This window comes from Gouania willdenowi, chromosome 3 (genome assembly GCF_900634775.1).
Source record: "Gouania willdenowi chromosome 3, fGouWil2.1, whole genome shotgun sequence".
In the NCBI taxonomy this organism is placed as follows: domain Eukaryota; kingdom Metazoa; phylum Chordata; class Actinopteri; order Blenniiformes; family Gobiesocidae; genus Gouania; species Gouania willdenowi.
The window spans coordinates 41,996,586-42,015,900 of record NC_041046.1 but is presented as its reverse complement, the minus strand read 5'-3'; the positions used below and the strand labels follow the sequence as shown (position 1 = coordinate 42,015,900).

General features: G+C 33.2%; 1 protein-coding gene across 1 annotated transcript; it reads right to left on the bottom strand.

The window, feature by feature from the left end:
• Window positions 1-17,168: 17,168 nt before the first annotated feature.
• Window positions 17,169-19,315, bottom strand: LOC114461051 (retinal cone rhodopsin-sensitive cGMP 3',5'-cyclic phosphodiesterase subunit gamma-like). The gene is made up of 4 exons (XM_028442906.1): window positions 19,302-19,315; window positions 18,466-18,569; window positions 18,352-18,386; window positions 17,169-17,617 (listed from the first exon to the last, which is right to left on the bottom strand). Exons 2-4 carry the CDS (start codon window positions 18,567-18,569, stop codon window positions 17,541-17,543), a joined length of 216 nt encoding a protein of 71 aa, XP_028298707.1. The 5' UTR covers window positions 19,302-19,315; the 3' UTR covers window positions 17,169-17,540.

Sequence of the window (19,315 nt, the reverse complement as noted above, 5' to 3'; positions counted from 1 at the left end):
CCCCCAACGCTGTTTACCCCCGTCTGAGGAGGGAAGCACGAGGCATGATGGGTATTCTGGGAGAGGGCTTTACAAGTTAAGCCCCATAAGTCACTGAGATAATTGACAAGGTCTTTAAATGTTTGAAAAAACGACTGATCTGGACATGTTGTCTCATTTCCTCAATAAGTTTCTACATCTGATTAGGATTTGAGACAGTTTTCATAAACTTATTCTCAGATAAATAATGTTCTTCTTTCACTGATAATGTTCTATTTCAACTCCTGGGTCATTCCAGGTCATTTCAACAAAAAGCCCATGCACTTTGGTCTCAAAAAATTCAGAAATTTGTTCTAAATGTTCCATCATTATTCAATAGACACAGCATACAAGAATACTTTTTGAGATATGGACAATTTAGTGTAGATTTTTATGCGTCCTTATTTTTCTTCCATTTTCAGCTTCCAACATCTCAGTAACTACATGGAAACTGAAATGTGGTATATTAGTATAGCTCCACCTACTCTCTCAGAATATACAAAAATATCTGCTATACATTCTGTCTGGTGGACATGACAGCTCCTCAAAATTGGAAAAAAGATTTGGGTCTGGAGCGTGTTTGAGCCTTCAGTAAATAACTTAGCATATGTCTCACCTCCCTGTAATATTGTCAGCTTAGAGCTATGAACATAGACTGTTCACATCACCAATGATTAGTCACACATATGCATTGATTCTTGGGTGACACGCTGGTAAAATCCAAAAAAATACTTTATTTTCTACTATTTCCATTAGCCAATGACTGCATGTGGGAATGTAAGAAAAAATCTGATCTGTTTTCATTTATAGTATAAAGATTATATAAAACAATTTCTTTTCTTTATGCGACTTCTCCATTTTTATTTTGGACCCCAACTTTGGGTTATTTCACCACTCGCAAATATTGAAAATCCTTTACATGAGGCTGTCGTAGCTTGACTCTGTGTTTTATAGTCATTTGTTGTTTACATTTTTTAGACCAATTTGTATGCGTTCTTGGAGTTATTTTGTATTTTTGCAGTTATTTTTGGTGTCTTTTAGTATATACAGTATTTCAGGGTATATTTTACATGTGCAGTTGTTTTGTTTGTGTATCTTGGCTGTTGTGCTGTGTTTTTATTTCATTTTGTGTGTTTTTGAAATCCCTTTGTGCATTTACTTTGTGAATTTACAATCTCCTTGTGAAGTCTCTGTTTTAATTTATACTATAAAGGTTACTCTTTCTTAAGATATACAGTAAAACAATTTTTCATAATGAAACTTATTTTGGACACAAACATTGGAGCTATCTCACCGCTCCCAATTATAGAAAATCCTTTATATGAGGTCATTGTAGCTTGCCTCTGTGTCTTATAATCATCAGATATTTTTTTAGACCAATTTTTATGTATCTTGGAGTTATTTTGTGTCTCTGCAGTTATTTACATGTATTTTTGGTGTTGTTTTGTATATTTTTCAGGTTTTTTAGTGTGTTTTAAGTAAATTCGTGTATCTTGGCTGTTGCGCTGTGTATTTTTCTATCATTTGAACTGTTTTTAAAGTCATTTTGAGCCTTTACTTTGGTCTGCTGGTGCCATATCTAGCTCTCGACGGCCAGTCACCAACAGAATATTACAAACTATCTTCATGTTTTTATTTTTGTCATGTAAAGCAGGTTGAGTTTACCAGTGTTTCTATCACAACATTACTGCTGCTGCTGCTTAACACAGCTTTGTAATTATTGTTTTTTTGTCCTAATCTGGCTGATCAACACCTGCACAGACCGACATGTGAGTGTGGGTTTGTCCAAGGGCAACTATGATTAGAGAATAGCAGATTATAAGTCATAATATCGCTAATAATCTCATTTACTCCTGCTGGAGAGTCACATGGATCATGGCATAACAAGGATTGTGACCTCAGCAACGTCAATGAAACTTAAGAGCAGCTTCTTCTTGATCTTATGATACAACTGTTAATCCCTTTAACTAAAGCAGGGAAAAAAGATGGCTGCATAATGCAGAATATAATACGATACAAAGTCCTGGATTACATAAATAAACCAACCATGAACATACAGGACACGCTTTTCTGCATAAATCGTTGAATAATTGTAATTATTATTTATATCTTCTGCACTTTGGAAAACAATGACACTTATTTTTTCTATACTTTTCTGGGAAAAATAAAGTTAAATAAATACCGTAGTTTGTTAACTACAGTGCATACTCTATATTTGATAAAAGTTTGGTTGCTTTAACACTCAGCATAAAACCCCATTCACGTCTTATCCTCCCACACTTCTGCTCATGGACTAAAAAAGTCATTTTGTAGGTTTTTGTCATTGATTGGTGTATTTTGGTGTTTTGGACTCATGTAGTCTATTGTTGTCGTTTTGCGTGATTATTTTGTTGTTTAATTAGTTTCCTTTGTCATTCTGTGTATTTTTGTGTTTCTATTGTTATTTTTGAGGTTTTTTTTGGTCTAAAACATACTTTATTTTGATTAACAGCTAACATACGATAGATGGAATTTCCATGGTTTTTTTCATCTCCATGGTTACACCTAAAAAACCAATCACTCTTCCCCAAAACTTTTTCAAAACTAACTCCATCAATAGCAAATGAGACTTAAATCAGTGAATATCATCTCTCTGCACAGTGTTTGATCAGCGTTGACACTTAACTTACATAACTCAGTGACCTTACACAATATCAGACCTGTGAGAGGAAACACGTCCACACAGACTTGTCGAGGCTTATCCATGAGCTCGTCTGAAAATACACGCGCTGTGAGAACTGCTGTCAAAACAAGTAGCTTATAAATGGATTTCTTTAACTGATCTGAACACTTTGTGAGATTCTATTTATCGGTCTTTGTTCTTTTGTTAGATTCTATTTATTGGTCTTTGATCATTTGTATGATTCTATTTATCGTGCTTTGTTCCTTTGTAATATTCTTATTATCGGTCTTTGTTCCTTTGTTAAATTCTATTTATCTGTCTTTGTTCCTCTGTTAGATTTTATTTATCGGTCTTTGATCCTTTGTTAGATTCTATTTTTCATGCTTTGACAGAGGAACAAAGACCGATAAATAGAATCTAGCAAAGGATCAAAGCACGACAAAATAAAATCTCACAAAGGAAAAAGAACCGATAAATAGAATCTAACAAAGGATCAAAGACCGATAAATAGAATCTAACAAAGGATCAAAGACCGATAAATAGATTCTAACAAAGGATCAAAGCACGATAAATAGAATCTAACAAAAGAAAAAAGACAGATGAATAGAATCAGTCTTTGATCCTTTGTTAGATTCTATTCATCTGTCTTTGTTCTTTTGTTAGATTCTATTCATCAGTCTATTTGTTCCATCGTGAGATTCTATTTATCGGTCTGTGATCATTTGCATGCTTCTATTTATCTGACTTTGTTCCTTTGTTAGATTTATTTTATCGGTTCTTGTTCCTTTGTTAGATTTCATTTATTTAGCTTTGTTCCTTTGTGTGATTTTATTTATCGTGCTTTGATCCTTTGTCAGGTTCTATTTATCGGACTCTGTTCCTTTGTTAGATTCTATTTATCGGACTCTGTTCCTTTGTTAGATTCTATTTATCGGTGGTTGATCCTTTGTTAGGTTCTATTTATCGGACTCTGTTTCCATTGTGAGATTCTATTTATTGTGATTTGTCCAATAAATAGAATCTAACAAAGAACAGAGTTTGATAAATAGACTCTAACAGAGGAACATAAACCAATAAATAGAATCTATTGTGCTTTGTTCTTTTGTTAGATTCTATTTATCAGTCTATTTGTTAATTTGTTCTTTGTTCCTTTATGAGAAACAAAGACAGATAAATAGAATCTATCAGAGGAACAAAGACTGAGAAATAGAATCTAACAAAGCCTAATAAAAGATTATTAATAGTGTGTATTATCCTTCATACAGTAACAGTAGGTAAATGATGGTTAAGGGATTCATTTGGAGTATTTGAATGGTTTATTTAAAGTAAGTGAAACCTTACTTTTCACAGTACTTTTTTGATTTAAGTAATCATTTACCTTAATAAGTTACTTTTTTGTGAAGTATTAAGTAATTATTATTTTTCAGTGTAACTAGAACAAAACTGGTAATAACATCCCTGAGTTGAAATAAACCATTTTCAGTCAGTGACTGTAAGTGAGATGCATGTTTATGTTTATTGTATACATTTGATTAAACAACCACAAAAGCACTTAAATAATAGTGTTGCACAAAAAAATATCATCAAGAAAGAAAAGAGATGAGACAAAATACAGTAAAATATATTTTTATTGTAATATTTACAGCATTATTTGTGACTGAGTGCATGAGTGGTATGATGGATGGATGGATGGATGAATGGTTGGATGGATGCACTGATGAATAAAAGATAAATAACTCTCCTCTTTAATACAAACAGTGAATTCCAAGCATGCGTACAGTGTGTGACACTTTTACTGCGGTGCTGGGCTGCACTGGATTACAAATCCCTAAACAGACCAACTATAGTCTGAGGAAAGCTCAAAGCTCTACATCTGAGATCTTCTTCAAGTTCCCTGTGGGTGGTGGAGAGCCCCGACCATCGCTGGCCTCTCCGTGAAGGACGGATCTGGATGTTCTCTGGTGGAACAAGTCGTCTCCACGTTCCAGAGAAGAACCCAGAGAGAAAAGCTGCATGGTTGCAGCCTCCATAAATAAACACCAGTGGATGTTTGGATCAAACCAGTCCAAACTGGGCCAGGTCACTCAGCTCCATGTCCCCGAACGCGTCCCAGGGACAGACCACGTTGGCATCTGTGAGAAAGAACAACAAATCTGTGTCAGTCTCAGGGTTGGGGTCAATTACATTTTGAAAGTAATTACAATTATGTTTTCATTTACTAAAATTTAAATGAAATCAATTACTGAGACTTTGATAAATAAGCCCATAAAAACCTTCCTCTTGTGTTAGCTTTATGTTAGCATCTCTTATGATAACGGATCAGTTTGACCCATGTCTTAAAGCAACCGTAAAATACACAAAATATATATTATCTATCATTTATTTTGTTTTTAATCTCTTCCTAACCTTGTTAGGCTTTCTCATCAATGAAAAATATTGTTATTAATGTTATTGGTTTGGGAGTCTGAGCCTTTTTTCTCAGTATAGCCCTAGATTTATATATATATATATATTAATAATAAAATGATTCTCAAGAGAACTGACAGTTGTGGGAAAAGTTGATAATTTAAGAATATTTAACTACGTACGTGTAAGACATAGAACATTTTCACCAGTTTTGCATTTAATTAAATTGTAGATTAATAGAATTTTAATGCCAATTACAATTACTAAGTCACTTATCTGAACTCAATTCAATTATGATTAAAACAGCAACAGATTTTTTCAATTATGATTACTCTTGCAATTATGTCATAACTGTAATTAAATATCAATTATGCAATTCCAGTTATAATTGAGCCCAACCCTGGTCACTCTGGATCAACTCCAACTCTCTGTTGTGTCTTAGTTTGGAAAAATACCTCCAAGTCCGTCCATCCCGGGAACGTCATCAAACCTGAGAAAAAAACACAGATATTTGGGTTTAGATCTTCACTCCCTGCAGATTGTGTAGTTCGTTAGTGTACAGTATCTCACCCTTTCTGCCCCGCCTTGGGAGCCTTGCTCTTGAACTGCCGGGTCTCCTTCTGCTTGAACTTGGGTGGAGCGGCCTTGTTACCCTTGGTAGCTGCTGCGTCCATCTCTGTAGACAGAGGAAGGGGACGTTAGTCTAGGGGTGCTAAATGTAAAACCTGGGTCACTGTTTCATAGCTGATATTTTCTGAACATTTAGCTCACTTCCTTCACATTTAACTTAAATTAATGTAAACTGCATGTTCTTTATCATTGTTAAAAATTTGTTAACATGAAAAATATATGTAAATGTTAAATCCAAATGTAAAATGTAAATATAAATCTAAATGTTTAATGTAAATCTAACTGTTAAATTGAAATCTAAATGTAAAAGTTAAATCTAATAATAAACATTAAATGTAAATTTGAATGTTAAATCTAAATCTAAATGTTAAATCTAAATCTAAATGTTAAATCTAAATCTAAATGTTAAGTCTAAATCTTAATAAATCTAATTGTAAAAGTTAAATATAAATATAAATATTAAATGTAAATCTAAATGTTAAATCAAAATATAAATGTTGAATCTAAATGTTAAGTCTAAATCTTAATAAATCTAAATGTAAAAGTTAAATATAAATATAAATATTAAATGTAAATCTAAATGTTAAATCTAAATGTTAAATCTAAATGTTAAATCTAAAGGTAAATCTAAATGTTAAATCTAAATGTTAAATTTAAATCTAATTGTTAAATCTAAATCTAAATGTTAAATCTAGTTCTAAATAAATCTAAATGTAAAAGTTAAAAATAAATAAAAATATGAAATCTAAATTTAAATGTTAAATCTATATTTAAATATTAAATTTAAATCTAGATAAATATAAATGTACAAGGTAAATATAAATATTAAGTGTAAATCTAAATGTTAAATCTAAATCTAAATGTTAAATCGGTCACCAACTGTAAAGCTAAGTCTAAGCTAATCTGTGGAAAAAAATCAACTGTGGATACAATAAATTAAAACTGTTTGCAGATACAAAAGAAAGACTAACACGAGTTATCTTTTAAGTGTAATAACATGGTTTGTCTAACTGTAAAATTATCTCCAGGGCTTTGAATATAAAGTTTTCTTACTGTAAGAAAAGATCACATTACGTAAAAAAGTAAAGAAAAGTAACTCAGACGTGAAAACCTCAGCAAGTCTGAATAAAGTCTGTACATGTGATACTAAGGATAAAAGTGATGATGATGACGATGGTGATGATGATGGTGATGGTGATGGTGATGATGATGATGGTGATGATGATGATGGTGATGCTAGGACTCACCTGTGTAGTTTCGGTGGTTGGTTTAAAGTCAGCGAAGAGCAAAAAAAGCAAAGCAAAACAAAGAGAGAGTTCTCTTTCTTTCTGCTGTCTCTTTAGCTCTGTGTCCTACAGCTCTCTGAGGGTCTTTATATACCTGTTAAACACACACACACACACACACAGAGCTGATGATTGTGTATGTGTGAGGTGGGATTTTAACGGATAATCTGACAGAGATTTGAGAACATCGCGTCTCCAGCCCAACAACAGCTCATATACTTTACTTCTATTTGTGCTGACTCAACAACTATTTGGGGAGCTCTTTGGTCAGTTGATCATCACTGTTATGGAAAGTGAACAAAAATAGTTCCCAGCACTGAGAATGAACCTAAGTAGAAAGAAGAACACTGAACATAGTGTTCTTATTTATATTATTTTGATCATATTTTATTAATATTGTGGTATTAGAATTATTTCACAGCTATTTTATCTTTAAGGATATGGGGCAGTGACTGTGATGTCTGTAAATAATTGTTTTATCTTTACAGTAATATTTGTGAAATTTGTAATATTTCTTGTCTTTTACAAATATAATGTCAATGTTAAATCTAAATGTTAAATCTAAATGTTAAATGTAAATGTTAAATCTAAATCTAAATGATTAATGCTAAATAGTAAATGTAAATATTCAATCTAAATCTAAATTTGAGTCTAATTGTTAAATGTTCAATCTAAATCTAAATTTCAAATTTTTCTAAATTTTTAAATCCGGTGAGCAATTTGCCTATTAGATTAAAATTAATTGTCACCCGTGACATTTAGATTCAACATTTATCTAAATGTTAAATGTAAATGTAAATGTAAATGTAAATGTAAATCTAAATTTTAAATCTAAATCTAAATGTTAAATCTAAATGTTTAATGTAAATCTAAATGTTAAATGTTCAATCTAATCTGAATTTTAAATTTAAAAGTCACAAATGAAACTAAATCTTTAGCTAATGTGCAAATTTACCGGAATGAGCTTTTATTTTGGTACTTCCGGTGAGCAATTTGCATAATAACTTAATATTTATCTTCACCCGAGTAATTTACATTCAACATTTATCCAAATGTTAATTATAAATCTTAATGGTAAAAAATCCTTTGTTAGATTCTATTTATCGGTCTTTGTTCTTTTGTTAGATTATATTTATCGGTCTTTAATCCTTTGTTACATTCTATTTATCGGACTTTGTTCCTTTGTTAGATTCTATTTATCGGTTCTTGTTCCTTTGTGAGATTTAATTTATCGTGCTTTGTTCCTTTGTAAGATTCTTATTATCGGTCTTGTTCCTTTGTTCAATTCTATTTATCGGTCTTTGTTCCTTTTTGAGATTTTATTTATTGGTCTGTGATCTTTGTATGATTCTATTTATTGTGCTTTGTTCCTTTGTTAGATTCTATTGATCGGTTTTTGTTCCTTTGTTTAGTTTTCATTTATTTTGCTTTGTTCCTTTGTGTGCTTTTATTTATCGTGCTTTGATCCTTTGTTAGGTTCTATTTATCTGTCTTTGTTCCTCTGTTAGATTTTATTTATCGGTCTTTGATCCTTTGTTAGATTCTATTTATTGAGCTTTGTTCCTTTGTTAGATTCTCTTTTTCATGCTTTGACAGAGGAACAAAGACCGATAAATAGAATCTAACAAAGGAACAAATAGACTAATTAATAGAATCTAACAAAGGATCAGTGCACGACAAAATAAAATCTCACAAAGGAAAAAGAACCGATAAATAGAATCTAACAAAGGATCAAAGACCGATAAATAGAATCTAACAAAGGAACAAAGACCGATAAATACAATCTAACAAAGGAACAAATACTGATAATAAGAATCTAGCAAAGGAACAAAGCACGATAAATAGAATCTAACAAAAGAAAAAAGACAGATGAATAGAATCGGTCTTTGATCCTTTGTTAGATTCTATTTTTCGGTCTTTGATCCTTTGTTAGATTATATTTATCGGTTCTTTTTCCTTTGTTAGATTATATTTATCGGTTCTTTTTCCTTTGTGAGATTTTATTTTGTCGTGCTTTGATCCTTTGTTAGATTGTGTATTTCGTGCTTTGTTCCTTTGTTAGATTCTATTCATCAGTCTATTTGTTCCTTCGTGAGATTCTATTTATCGGTCTGTGATCATTTGCATGATTCTATTTATCGGTCTATGTTCCTTTGTGAGATTCTATTTATCTGACTTTGTTCCTTTGTTAGATTTATTTAATCGGTTCTTGTTCCTTTGTTAGATTTCATTTATTTAGCTTTGTTCCTTTGTGTGATTTTATTTATCGTGCTTTGATCCTTTGTCAGGTTCTATTTATCGGACTTTGTTCCTTTGTTATATTCTATTTGGCAGACTTTGTTCCTTTGTTTGGTTCTATTTATCATGCTTTGATCCTTTGTTAGATTCTATTTATCGGACTCTGTTTCCATTGTGAGATTCTATTTATCGTGATTTGTCCAATAAATAGAATCTAACAAAGAACAGAGTTTGATAAATAGACTCTAACAGAGGAACATAAACCAATAAATAGAATCTATTGTGCTTTGTTCTTTTGTTAGATTCTATTTATCAGTCTATTTGTTCATTTGTTCTTTGTTCCTTTATGAGAAACAAAGACATATAAATAGAATCTATCAGAGGAACAAAGACTGAGAAATAGAATCTAACAAAGCCTAATAAAAGATTATTAATAGTGTGTATTATCCTTCATACAGTAACAGTAGGTAAATGATGGTTAAGGGATTCATTTGGAGTATTTGAATGGTTTATTTAAAGCACAGTAATCATTTACCTTAATAAGTTACTTTTTTGTGAAGTATTAAATAATTATTATTTTTCAGTGTAACTAGAACAAAACTGGTAATAACATCCCTGAGTTGAAATAAACCATTTTCAGTCAGTGACTGTAAGTGAGATGCATGTTTATGTTTATTGTATACATTTGATTAAACAACCACAAAAGCACTTAAATAATAGTGTTGCACAAAAAAATATCATCAAGAAAGAAAAGAGATGAGACAAAATACAGTAAAATATATTTTTATTGTAATATTTACAGCATTATTTGTGACTGAGTGCATGAGTGGTATGATGGATGGATGGATGGATGGATGAATGGTTGGATGGATGCACTGATGAATAAAAGATAAATAACTCTCCTCTTTAATACAAACAGTGAATTCCAAGCATGCGTACAGTGTGTGACACTTTTACTGCGGTGCTGGGCTTCACTGGATTACAAATCCCTAAACAGACCAACTATAGTCTGAGGAAAGCTCAAAGCTCTACATCTGAGATCTTCTTCAAGTTCCCTGTGGGTGGTGGAGAGCCCCGACCATCCCTGGCCTCTCCGTGAAGGACGGATCTGGATGTTCTCTGGTGGAACAAGTCGTCTCCACGTTCCAGAGAAGAACCCAGAGAGAAAAGCTGCATGGTTGCAGCCTCCATTAATAAACACCTTTGGATGTTTGGATCAAACCAGTCCAAACTGGGCCAGGTCACTCAGCTCCATGTCCCCGAACGCGTCCCAGGGACAGACCACGTTGGCATCTGTGAGAAAGAACAACAAATCTGTGTCAGTCTCAGGGTTGGGGTCAATTACATTTTGAAAGTAATTACAATTATGTTTTCATTTACTAAAATTTAAATGAAATCAATTACTGAGACTTTGATAAATAAGCCCATAAAAACCTTCCTCTTGTGTTAGCTTTATGTTAGCATCTCTTATGATAACGGATCAGTTTGACCCATGTCTTAAAGCAACTGTAAAATACACAAAATATATATTATCTATCATTTATTTTGTTTTTAATCTCTTCCTAACCTTGTTAGGCTTTCTCATCAATGAAAAATATTGGTATTAATGTTATTGGTTTGGGAGTCTGAGCCTTTTTTCTCAGTATAGCCCTAGATTTATATATATATATATATTAATAATAAAATGATTCTCAAGAGAACTGACAGTTGTGGGAAAAGTTGATAATTTAAGAATATTTAACTACGTACGTGTAAGACATAGAACTGTAACATTTTCACCAGTTTTGCATTTAATTAAATTGTAGATTAATAGAATTTTAATGCCAGTTACAATTACTAAGTCACTTATCTGAACTCAATTCAATTATGATTAAAACAGCAACAGATTTTTTCAATTATGATTACTATTGCAATTACGTCATAATTGTAATTAAATATCAATTATGCAATTACAGTTATAATTGAGCCCAACCCTGGTCACTCTGGATCAACTCCAACTCTCTGTTGTGTCTTAGTTTGGAAAAATACCTCCAAGTCCGTCCATCCCGGGAACGTCATCAAACCTGAGAAAAAAACACAGATATTTAGGTTTAGATCTTCACTCCCTGCAGATTGTGTAGTTAGTTAGTGTACAGTATCTCACCCTTTCTGCCCCGCCTTGGGAGCCTTGCTCTTGAACTGCCGGGTCTCCTTCTGCTTGAACTTGGGTGGAGCGGCCTTGTTACCCTTGGTAGCTGCTGCGTCCATCTCTGTAGACAGAGGAAGGGGACGTTAGTCTAGGGGTGCTAAATGTAAAACCTGGGTCACTGTTTCATAGCTGATATTTTCTGAACATTTAGCTCACTTCCTTCACATTTAACTTAAATTAATGTAAACTGCATGTTCTTCATCATTTTTAAAAATTTGTTAACATAAAAAATATATGTAAATGTTAAATCCAAATGTAAAATGTAAATATCAATCTAAATGTTTAATGTAAATCTAACTGTTAAATTGAAATCTAAATGTAAAAGTTAAATCTAATAATAAACATTAAATGTAAATTTGAATGTTAAATCTAAATCTAAATGTTAAATCTAAATCTAAATGTTAAATCTAAATCTAAATGTTAAGTCTAAATCTTAATAAATCTAATTGTAAAAGTTAAATATAAATATAAATATTAAATGTAAATCTAAATGTTAAATCAAAATATAAATGTTGAATCTAAATGTTAAGTCTAAATCTTAATAAATCTAAATGTAAAAGTTAAATATAAATATAAATATTAAATGTAAATCTAAATGTTAAATCTAAATGTTAAATCTAAATGTTAAATCTAAATGTTAAATCTAAATGTTAAATCTAAATCTAATTGTTAAATCTAAATCTAAATGTTAAATCTAGTTCTAAATAAATCTAAATGTAAAAGTTAAAAATAAATAAAAATATGAAATCTAAATTTAAATGTTAAATCTATATTTAAATATTAAATTTAAATCTAGATAAATATAAATGTACAAGGTAAATATAAATATTAAGTGTAAATCTAAATGTTAAATCTAAATCTAAATGTTAAATCGGTCACCAACTGTAAAGCTAAGTCTAAGCTAATCTGTGGAAAAAAATTAACTGTGGATACAATAAATTAAAACTGTTTGCAGATACAAAAGAAAGACTAACACGAGTTATCTTTTAAGTGTAATAACATGGTTTGTCTAACTGTAAAATTATCTCCAGGGCTTTGAATATAAAGTTTTCTTACTGTAAGAAAAGATCACGTTACGTAAAAAAGTAAAGAAAAGTAACTCAGACGTGAAAACCTCAGCAAGTCTGAATAAAGTCTGTACATGTGATACTAAGGATAAAAGTGATGATGATGACGATGGTGATGGTGATGGTGATGGTGATGATGATGGTGATGGTGATGGTGATGATGATGATGGTGATGATGATGATGGTGATGCTAGGACTCACCTGTGTAGTTTCGGTGATTGGTTTAAAGTCAGCGAAGAGCAAAAAAAGCAAAGCAAAACAAAGAGAGAGTTCTCTTTCTTTCTGCTGTCTCTTTAGCTCTGTGTCCTACAGCTCTCTGAGGGTCTTTATATACCTGTTAAACACACACACACACACACACAGAGAGCTGATGATTGTGTATGTGTGAGGTGGGATTTTAACGGATAATCTGACAGAGATTTGAGAACATCGCGTCTCCAGCCCAACAACAGCTCATATACTTTACTTCTATTTGTGCTGACTCAACAACTATTTGGGGAGCTCTTTGGTCAGTTGATCATCACTGTTATGGAAAGTGAACAAAAATAGTTCCCAGCACTGAGAATGAACCTAAGTAGAAAGAAGAACACTAAACATAGTGTTCTTATTTATATTATTATGATCATATTTTATTAATATTGTGGTATTAGAATTATTTCACAGCTATTTTATCTTTAAGGATATGGGGCAGTGACTGTGAAGTCTGTAAATAATTGTTTTATCTTTACAGTAATATTTGTGAAATTTGTAATATTTCTTGTCTCTTAAAAATATAATGTCAATGTTAAATCTAAATGTTAAATCTAAATGTTAAATGTAAATGTTAAATCTAAATCTAAATGATTAATGCTAAATAGTAAATGTAAATATTCAATCTAAATCTAAATTTGAGTCTAATTGTTAAATGTTCAATCTAAATCTAAATTTCAAATTTTTCTAAATTTTTAAATCCGGTGAGCAATTTGCCTATTAGATTAAAATTAATTGTCACCCGTGACATTTAGATTCAACATTTATCTAAATGTTAAATGTAAATGTAAATGTAAATGTAAATCTAAATTTTAAATCTAAATCTAAATGTTAAATCTAAATGTTTAATGTAAATCTAAATGTTAAATGTTCAATCTAAATCTGAATTTTAAATTTAAAAGTCACAAATGAAACTAAATCTTTAGCTAATGTGCAAATTTACCGGAATGAGCTTTTATTTTGGTACTTCCGGTGAGCAATTTGCATAATAACTTAATATTTATCTTCACCCGAGTAATTTACATTCAACATTTATCCAAATGTTAATTATAAATCTTAATGGTAAAAAATCCTTTGTTAGATTCTATTTATCGGTCTTTGTTCTTTTGTTAGATTATATTTATCGGTCTTTAATCCTTTGTTACATTCTATTTATCGGACTTTGTTCCTTTGTTAGATTCTATTTATTGGTTCTTGTTCCTTTGTGAGATTTCATTTATCGTGCTTTGTTCCTTTGTAAGATTCTTATTATCGGTCTTGTTCCTTTGTTCAATTCTATTTATCGGTCTTTGTTCCTTTTTGAGATTCTATTTATTGGTCTGTGATCTTTGTATGATTCTATTTATTGTGCTTTGTTCCTTTGTTAGATTCTATTTATCAGACTCTGTTCCTTTGTTAGATTCTATTTATCGGTTTTTGTTCCTTTGTTTAGTTTTCATTTATTTTGCTTTGTTCCTTTGTGTGCTTTTATTTATCGTGCTTTGATCCTTTGTTAGGTTCTATTTATCTGTCTTTGTTCCTCTGTTAGATTTTATTTATCGGTCTTTGATCCTTTGTTAGATTCTATTTATTGAGCTTTGTTCCTTTGTTAGATTCTCTTTTTCATGCTTTGACAGAGGAACAAAGACCGATAAATAGAATCTAACAAAGGAACAAATAGACTAATTAATAGAATCTAACAAAGGATCAGTGCACGACAAAATAAAATCTCACAAAGGAAAAAGAACCGATAAATAGAATCTAACAAAGGATCAAAGACCGATAAATAGAATCTAACAAAGGATCAAAGACCGATAAATAGAATCTAACAAAGGAACAAATACTGATAATAAGAATCTAACAAAAGAACAAAGCACGATAAATAGAATCTAACAAAAGAAAAAAGACAGATGAATAGAATCGGTCTTTGATCCTTTGTTAGATTCTATTTTTCGGTCTTTTTTTTTTTTTTTTTCTTTTTTATCCCGACGCGGATCCACCAGGCCAAGAGCCACGCGCCGCGCCCCCGCACACCCACCCAACACGACCCCCGGGGAGGCCCCATAGCACCCCCCACCCCTAGCCGTAACGGCCACATCCCGGCCATTGCGGCCAAACAAAAGCCCCGGAGGGGGCCCCGCCTGGCTCGTCGCGCAAGCGACATCCCTGGTGAGGGCGCGCCCTAGGGAGCCAAGCCGAGGACCCGCAAGGGCCGACGGAGCAACCCACAGCCACACCCCGCCACCCAGCGACCCAGGAGGCAATCGCCGACCCCGGGCAGCAGCCACCCCCAAAGCCACCCCCACCCCGGATCCCCCCGGACCGGAGCCAAGGACCCCACCACCCCAGGCCCCCCAACGAGACCACCCCCCAGCCAACCCACCCGGCACGGCACCGCCCGCCCCCCAGGCGGGAGCCACAGCCCCCCCACCAGTGCCCCAGACCAACGGGAGCACCCCAAACCCAACCCAACAGGATGGCGGGCGCAAGAGCAAAGGAGGAGGAGGGGGGGAGGATGAGACAGGGGGACAGGGAGCAGGAGGAAGGAGCGGCAGGGGAGCACGCAGGGCCCCAGCCCCAAAGACCAACCAGATGCGTATGCAAGGGGCAACAGCGCCAAATCAAACAGCCCCGGGACCTCGTGAACACCCAGAAGGAATGCACACCCGTGCCGAGGCAACAAGACACCCCGGCAACCCACCCCAGCCATCCCGGCCAAGACCACCCCAGAGGCCCAAGGCGGCCCAGGCCTACAGTTGGGCTAGTGCGTTAGTAAAGAGTGGTGCTGGCAGTCGCTTGCAGGCTAGATCATCAGGCTTTTAAAAATTTAGATTTAATGCAATTAAAAAAGGAGTCCAACGCTCCTCAAAGCACATTAATTTTTTTTGTTTTCTGAGAGCAGACATCTTTTCCATGGAAATAAATTCTGTGAGGAGATTTTGCCATTGGTTTATGTTTAAGGATTTTTTGTCTTTCCAATTTAGTAATATTGTTTTTTTTGCTATGGCTAGTGCCGCAAGGATTGATTGTGATTGGTTTGCTGGAAGTTGAAGCATTGTCAGGTCTCCAATCAAACAAAGATTTGGAGATAAAGGAATCCTGCAGTCCAAAATGGAGGACAGTTTTTCAGTGATTAGAATCCAAAAGTGTTGAACTGGGGAGCAAAGCCATAAGGCATGTAGATAGGATCCTTTGTTAGATTATATTTATCGGTTCTTTTGCCTTTGTTAGATTATATTTATCGGTTCTTTTTCCTTTGTGAGATTTTATTTTGTCGTGCTTTGATCCTTTGTTAGATTGTGTATTTCGTGCTTTGTTCCTTTGTTAGATTCTATTCATCAGTCTATTTGTTCCTTCGTGAGATTCTATTTATCGGTCTGTGATCATTTGCATGATTCTATTTATCGGTCTATATTCCTTTGTGAGATTCTATTTATCTGACTTTGTTCCTTTGTTAGATTTATTTAATCGGTTCTTGTTCCTTTGTTAGATTTCATTTATTTAGCTTTGTTCCTTTGTGTGATTTTATTTATCGTGCTTTGATCCTTTGTCAGGTTCTATTTATCAGTGTTTGATCCTTTGTTAGATTCTATTTGGCAGACTCTGTTCCTTTGTTTGGTTCTATTTATCATGCTTTGTTCCTTTGTTAGATTCTATTTATCAGACTTTGTTCCTTTGTTAGATTCTATTTATCAGACTTTGTTCCTTTGTTAGATTCTATTTATTGGTCTTTGATCCTTCGTGAGATTCTATTTATCGGTGGTTGATCCTTTGTTAGGTTCTATTTATCGGACTCTGTTTCCATTGTGAGATTCTATTTATCGTGATTTGTCCAATAAATAGAATCTAACAAAGAACAGAGTTTGATAAATAGACTCTAACAGAGGAACATAAACCAATAAATAGAATCTATCGTGCTTTGTTCTTTTGTTAGATTCTATTTATCAGTCTATTTGTTAATTTGTTCTTTGTTCCTTTATGAGAAACAAAGACAGATAAATAGAATCTATCAGAGGAACAAAGATTACTAGTTGATTAATAGTGTGTATTATCCTTCATACAGTAACAGTAGGTAAATGATGGTTAAGGGATTCATTTGGAGTATTTGAATGGTTTATTTAAAGCACAGTAATCATTTACCTTAATAAGTTACTTTTTTGTGAAGTATTAAATAATTATTATTTTTCAGTGTAACTAGAACAAAACTGGTAATAACATCCCTGAGTTGAAATAAACCATTTTCAGTCAGTGACTGTAAGTGAGATGCATGTTTATGTTTATTGTATACATTTGATTAAACAACCACAAAAGCACTTAAATAATAGTGTTGCACAAAAAAATATCATCAAGAAAGAAAAGAGATGAGACAAAATACAGTAAAATATATTTTTATTGTAATATTTACAGCATTATTTGTGACTGAGTGCATGAGTGGTATGATGGATGGATGGATGGATGGATGAATGGTTGGATGCACTGATAAATAAAAGATAAATAACTCTCCTCTTTAATACAAACAGTGAATTCCAAGCATGCGTACAGTGTGTGACACTTTTACTGCGGTGCTGGGCTGCACTTGATTACAAATCCCTAAACAGACCAACTAGAGTCTGAGGAAAGCTCAAAGCTCTACATCTGAGATCTTCTTCAAGTTCCCTGTGGGTGGTGGAGAGCCCCGACCATCGCTGGCCTCTCCGTGAAGGACGGATCTGGATGTTCTCTGGTGGAACAAGTCGTCTCCACGTTCCAGAGAAGAACCCAGAGAGAAAAGCTGCATGGTTGCAGCCTCCATTAATAAACACCAGTGGATGTTTGGATCAAACCAGTCCAAACTGGGCCAGGTCACTCAGCTCCATGTCCCCGAACGCGTCCCAGGGACAGACCACGTTGGCATCTGTGAGAAAGAACAACAAATCTGTGTCAGTCTCAGGGTTGGGGTCAATTACATTTTGAAAGTAATTACAATTATGTTTTCATTTACTAAAATTTAAATGAAATCAATTACTGAGACTTTGATAAATAAGCCCATAAAAACCTTCCTCTTGTGTTAGCTTTATGTTAGCATCTCTTATGATAACGGATCAGTTTGACCCATGTCTTAAAGCAACCGTAAAATACACAAAATATATATTATCTATCATTTATTTTGTTTTTAATCTCTTCCTAACCTTGTTAGACTTTCTCATCAATGAAAAATATTGGTATTAATGTTATTGGTTTGGGAGTCTGAGCCTTTTTTCTCAGTATACCCCTAGATTTATATATATATATATTAATAATAAAATGATTCTCAAGAGAACTGACAGTTGTGGGAAAAGTTGATAATTTAAGAATATTACGTACGTGTAAGACATAGAACTGTAACATTTTCACCAGTTTTGCATTTAATTAAATTGTAGATTAATAGAATTTTAATGCCAGTTACAATTACTAAGTAACTTATCTGAACTCAATTCAATTATGATTAAAACAGCAACAGATTTTTTCAATTATGATTACTATTGCAATTACGTCATAACTGTAATTAAATATCAATTATGCAACTACAGTTATAATTGAGCCCAACCCTGGTCACTCTGGATCAACTTCAACTCCAACTCTCTGTTGTGTCTTAGTTTGGAAAAATACCTCCAAGTCCGTCCATCCCGGGAACGTCATCAAACCTGAGAAAAAACACAGATATTTGGGTTTAGATCTTCACTCCCTGCAGATTGTGTAGTTCGTTAGTGTACAGTATCTCACCCTTTCTGCCCCGCCTTGGGAGCCTTGCTCTTGAACTGCCGGGTCTCCTTCTGCTTGAACTTGGGTGGAGCGGCCTTGTTACCCTTGGTAGCTGCTGCATCCATCTCTGTAGACAGAGGAAGGGGACGTTAGTCTAGGGGTGCTAAATGTAAAACCTGGGTCACTGTTTCATAGCTGATATTTTCTGAACATTTAGCTCACTTCCTTCACATTTAACTTAAATTAATGTAAACTGCATGTTCTTTATCATTGTTAAAAATTTGTTAACATGAAAAATATATGTAAATGTTAAATCCAAATGTAAAATGTAAATATAAATCTAAATGTTTAATGTAAATCTAACTGTTAAATTGAAATCTAAATGTAAAAGTTAAATCTAATAATAAACATTAAATGTAAATTTGAATGTTAAATCTAAATCTAAATGTTAAATCTAAATCTAAATGTTAAATCTAAATCTAAATGTTAAATTGGTCACCAACTGTAAAGCTAAGTCTAAGCTAATCTGTGGAAATAAAATCAACTGTGGATACAATAAATTAAAACTGTTTGCAGATACAAAAGAAAGACTAACACGAGTTATCTTTTAAGTGTAATGACATGGTTTGTCTAACTGTAAAATTATCTCCAGGGTTTTGAATATAAAGTTTTCTTACTGTAAGAATAGATCACGTTACGTAAAAAAGTAAAGAAAAGTAACTCAGACGTGAAAACCTCAGCAAGTCTGAATATGTGATACTAAGGATAAAAGTGATGATGATGACGATGGTGATGGTGATGATGATGATGATGATGGTGATGATGATGATGATGATGATGGTGATCCTAGGACTCACCTGTGTAGTTTCGG

What these genes read in the sequence shown, in the direction of transcription:
- LOC114461051 (XM_028442906.1), bottom strand. Translation starts at nt 18,569, where the DNA reads ATGGATGCAGCAGCTACCAAGGGTAACAAGGCCGCTCCACCCAAGTTC. An exon ending in CCCAAGGCGGGGCAGAAAGG is followed by an intron (nt 18,387 to 18,465) that starts GTGAGATACTGT and finishes GTTTTTTCTCAG; the next exon opens with GTTTGATGACGTTCCCGGGA. An exon ending in CGGGATGGACGGACTTGGAG is followed by an intron (nt 17,618 to 18,351) that starts GTATTTTTCCAA and finishes TCTTTCTCACAG; the next exon opens with ATGCCAACGTGGTCTGTCCC.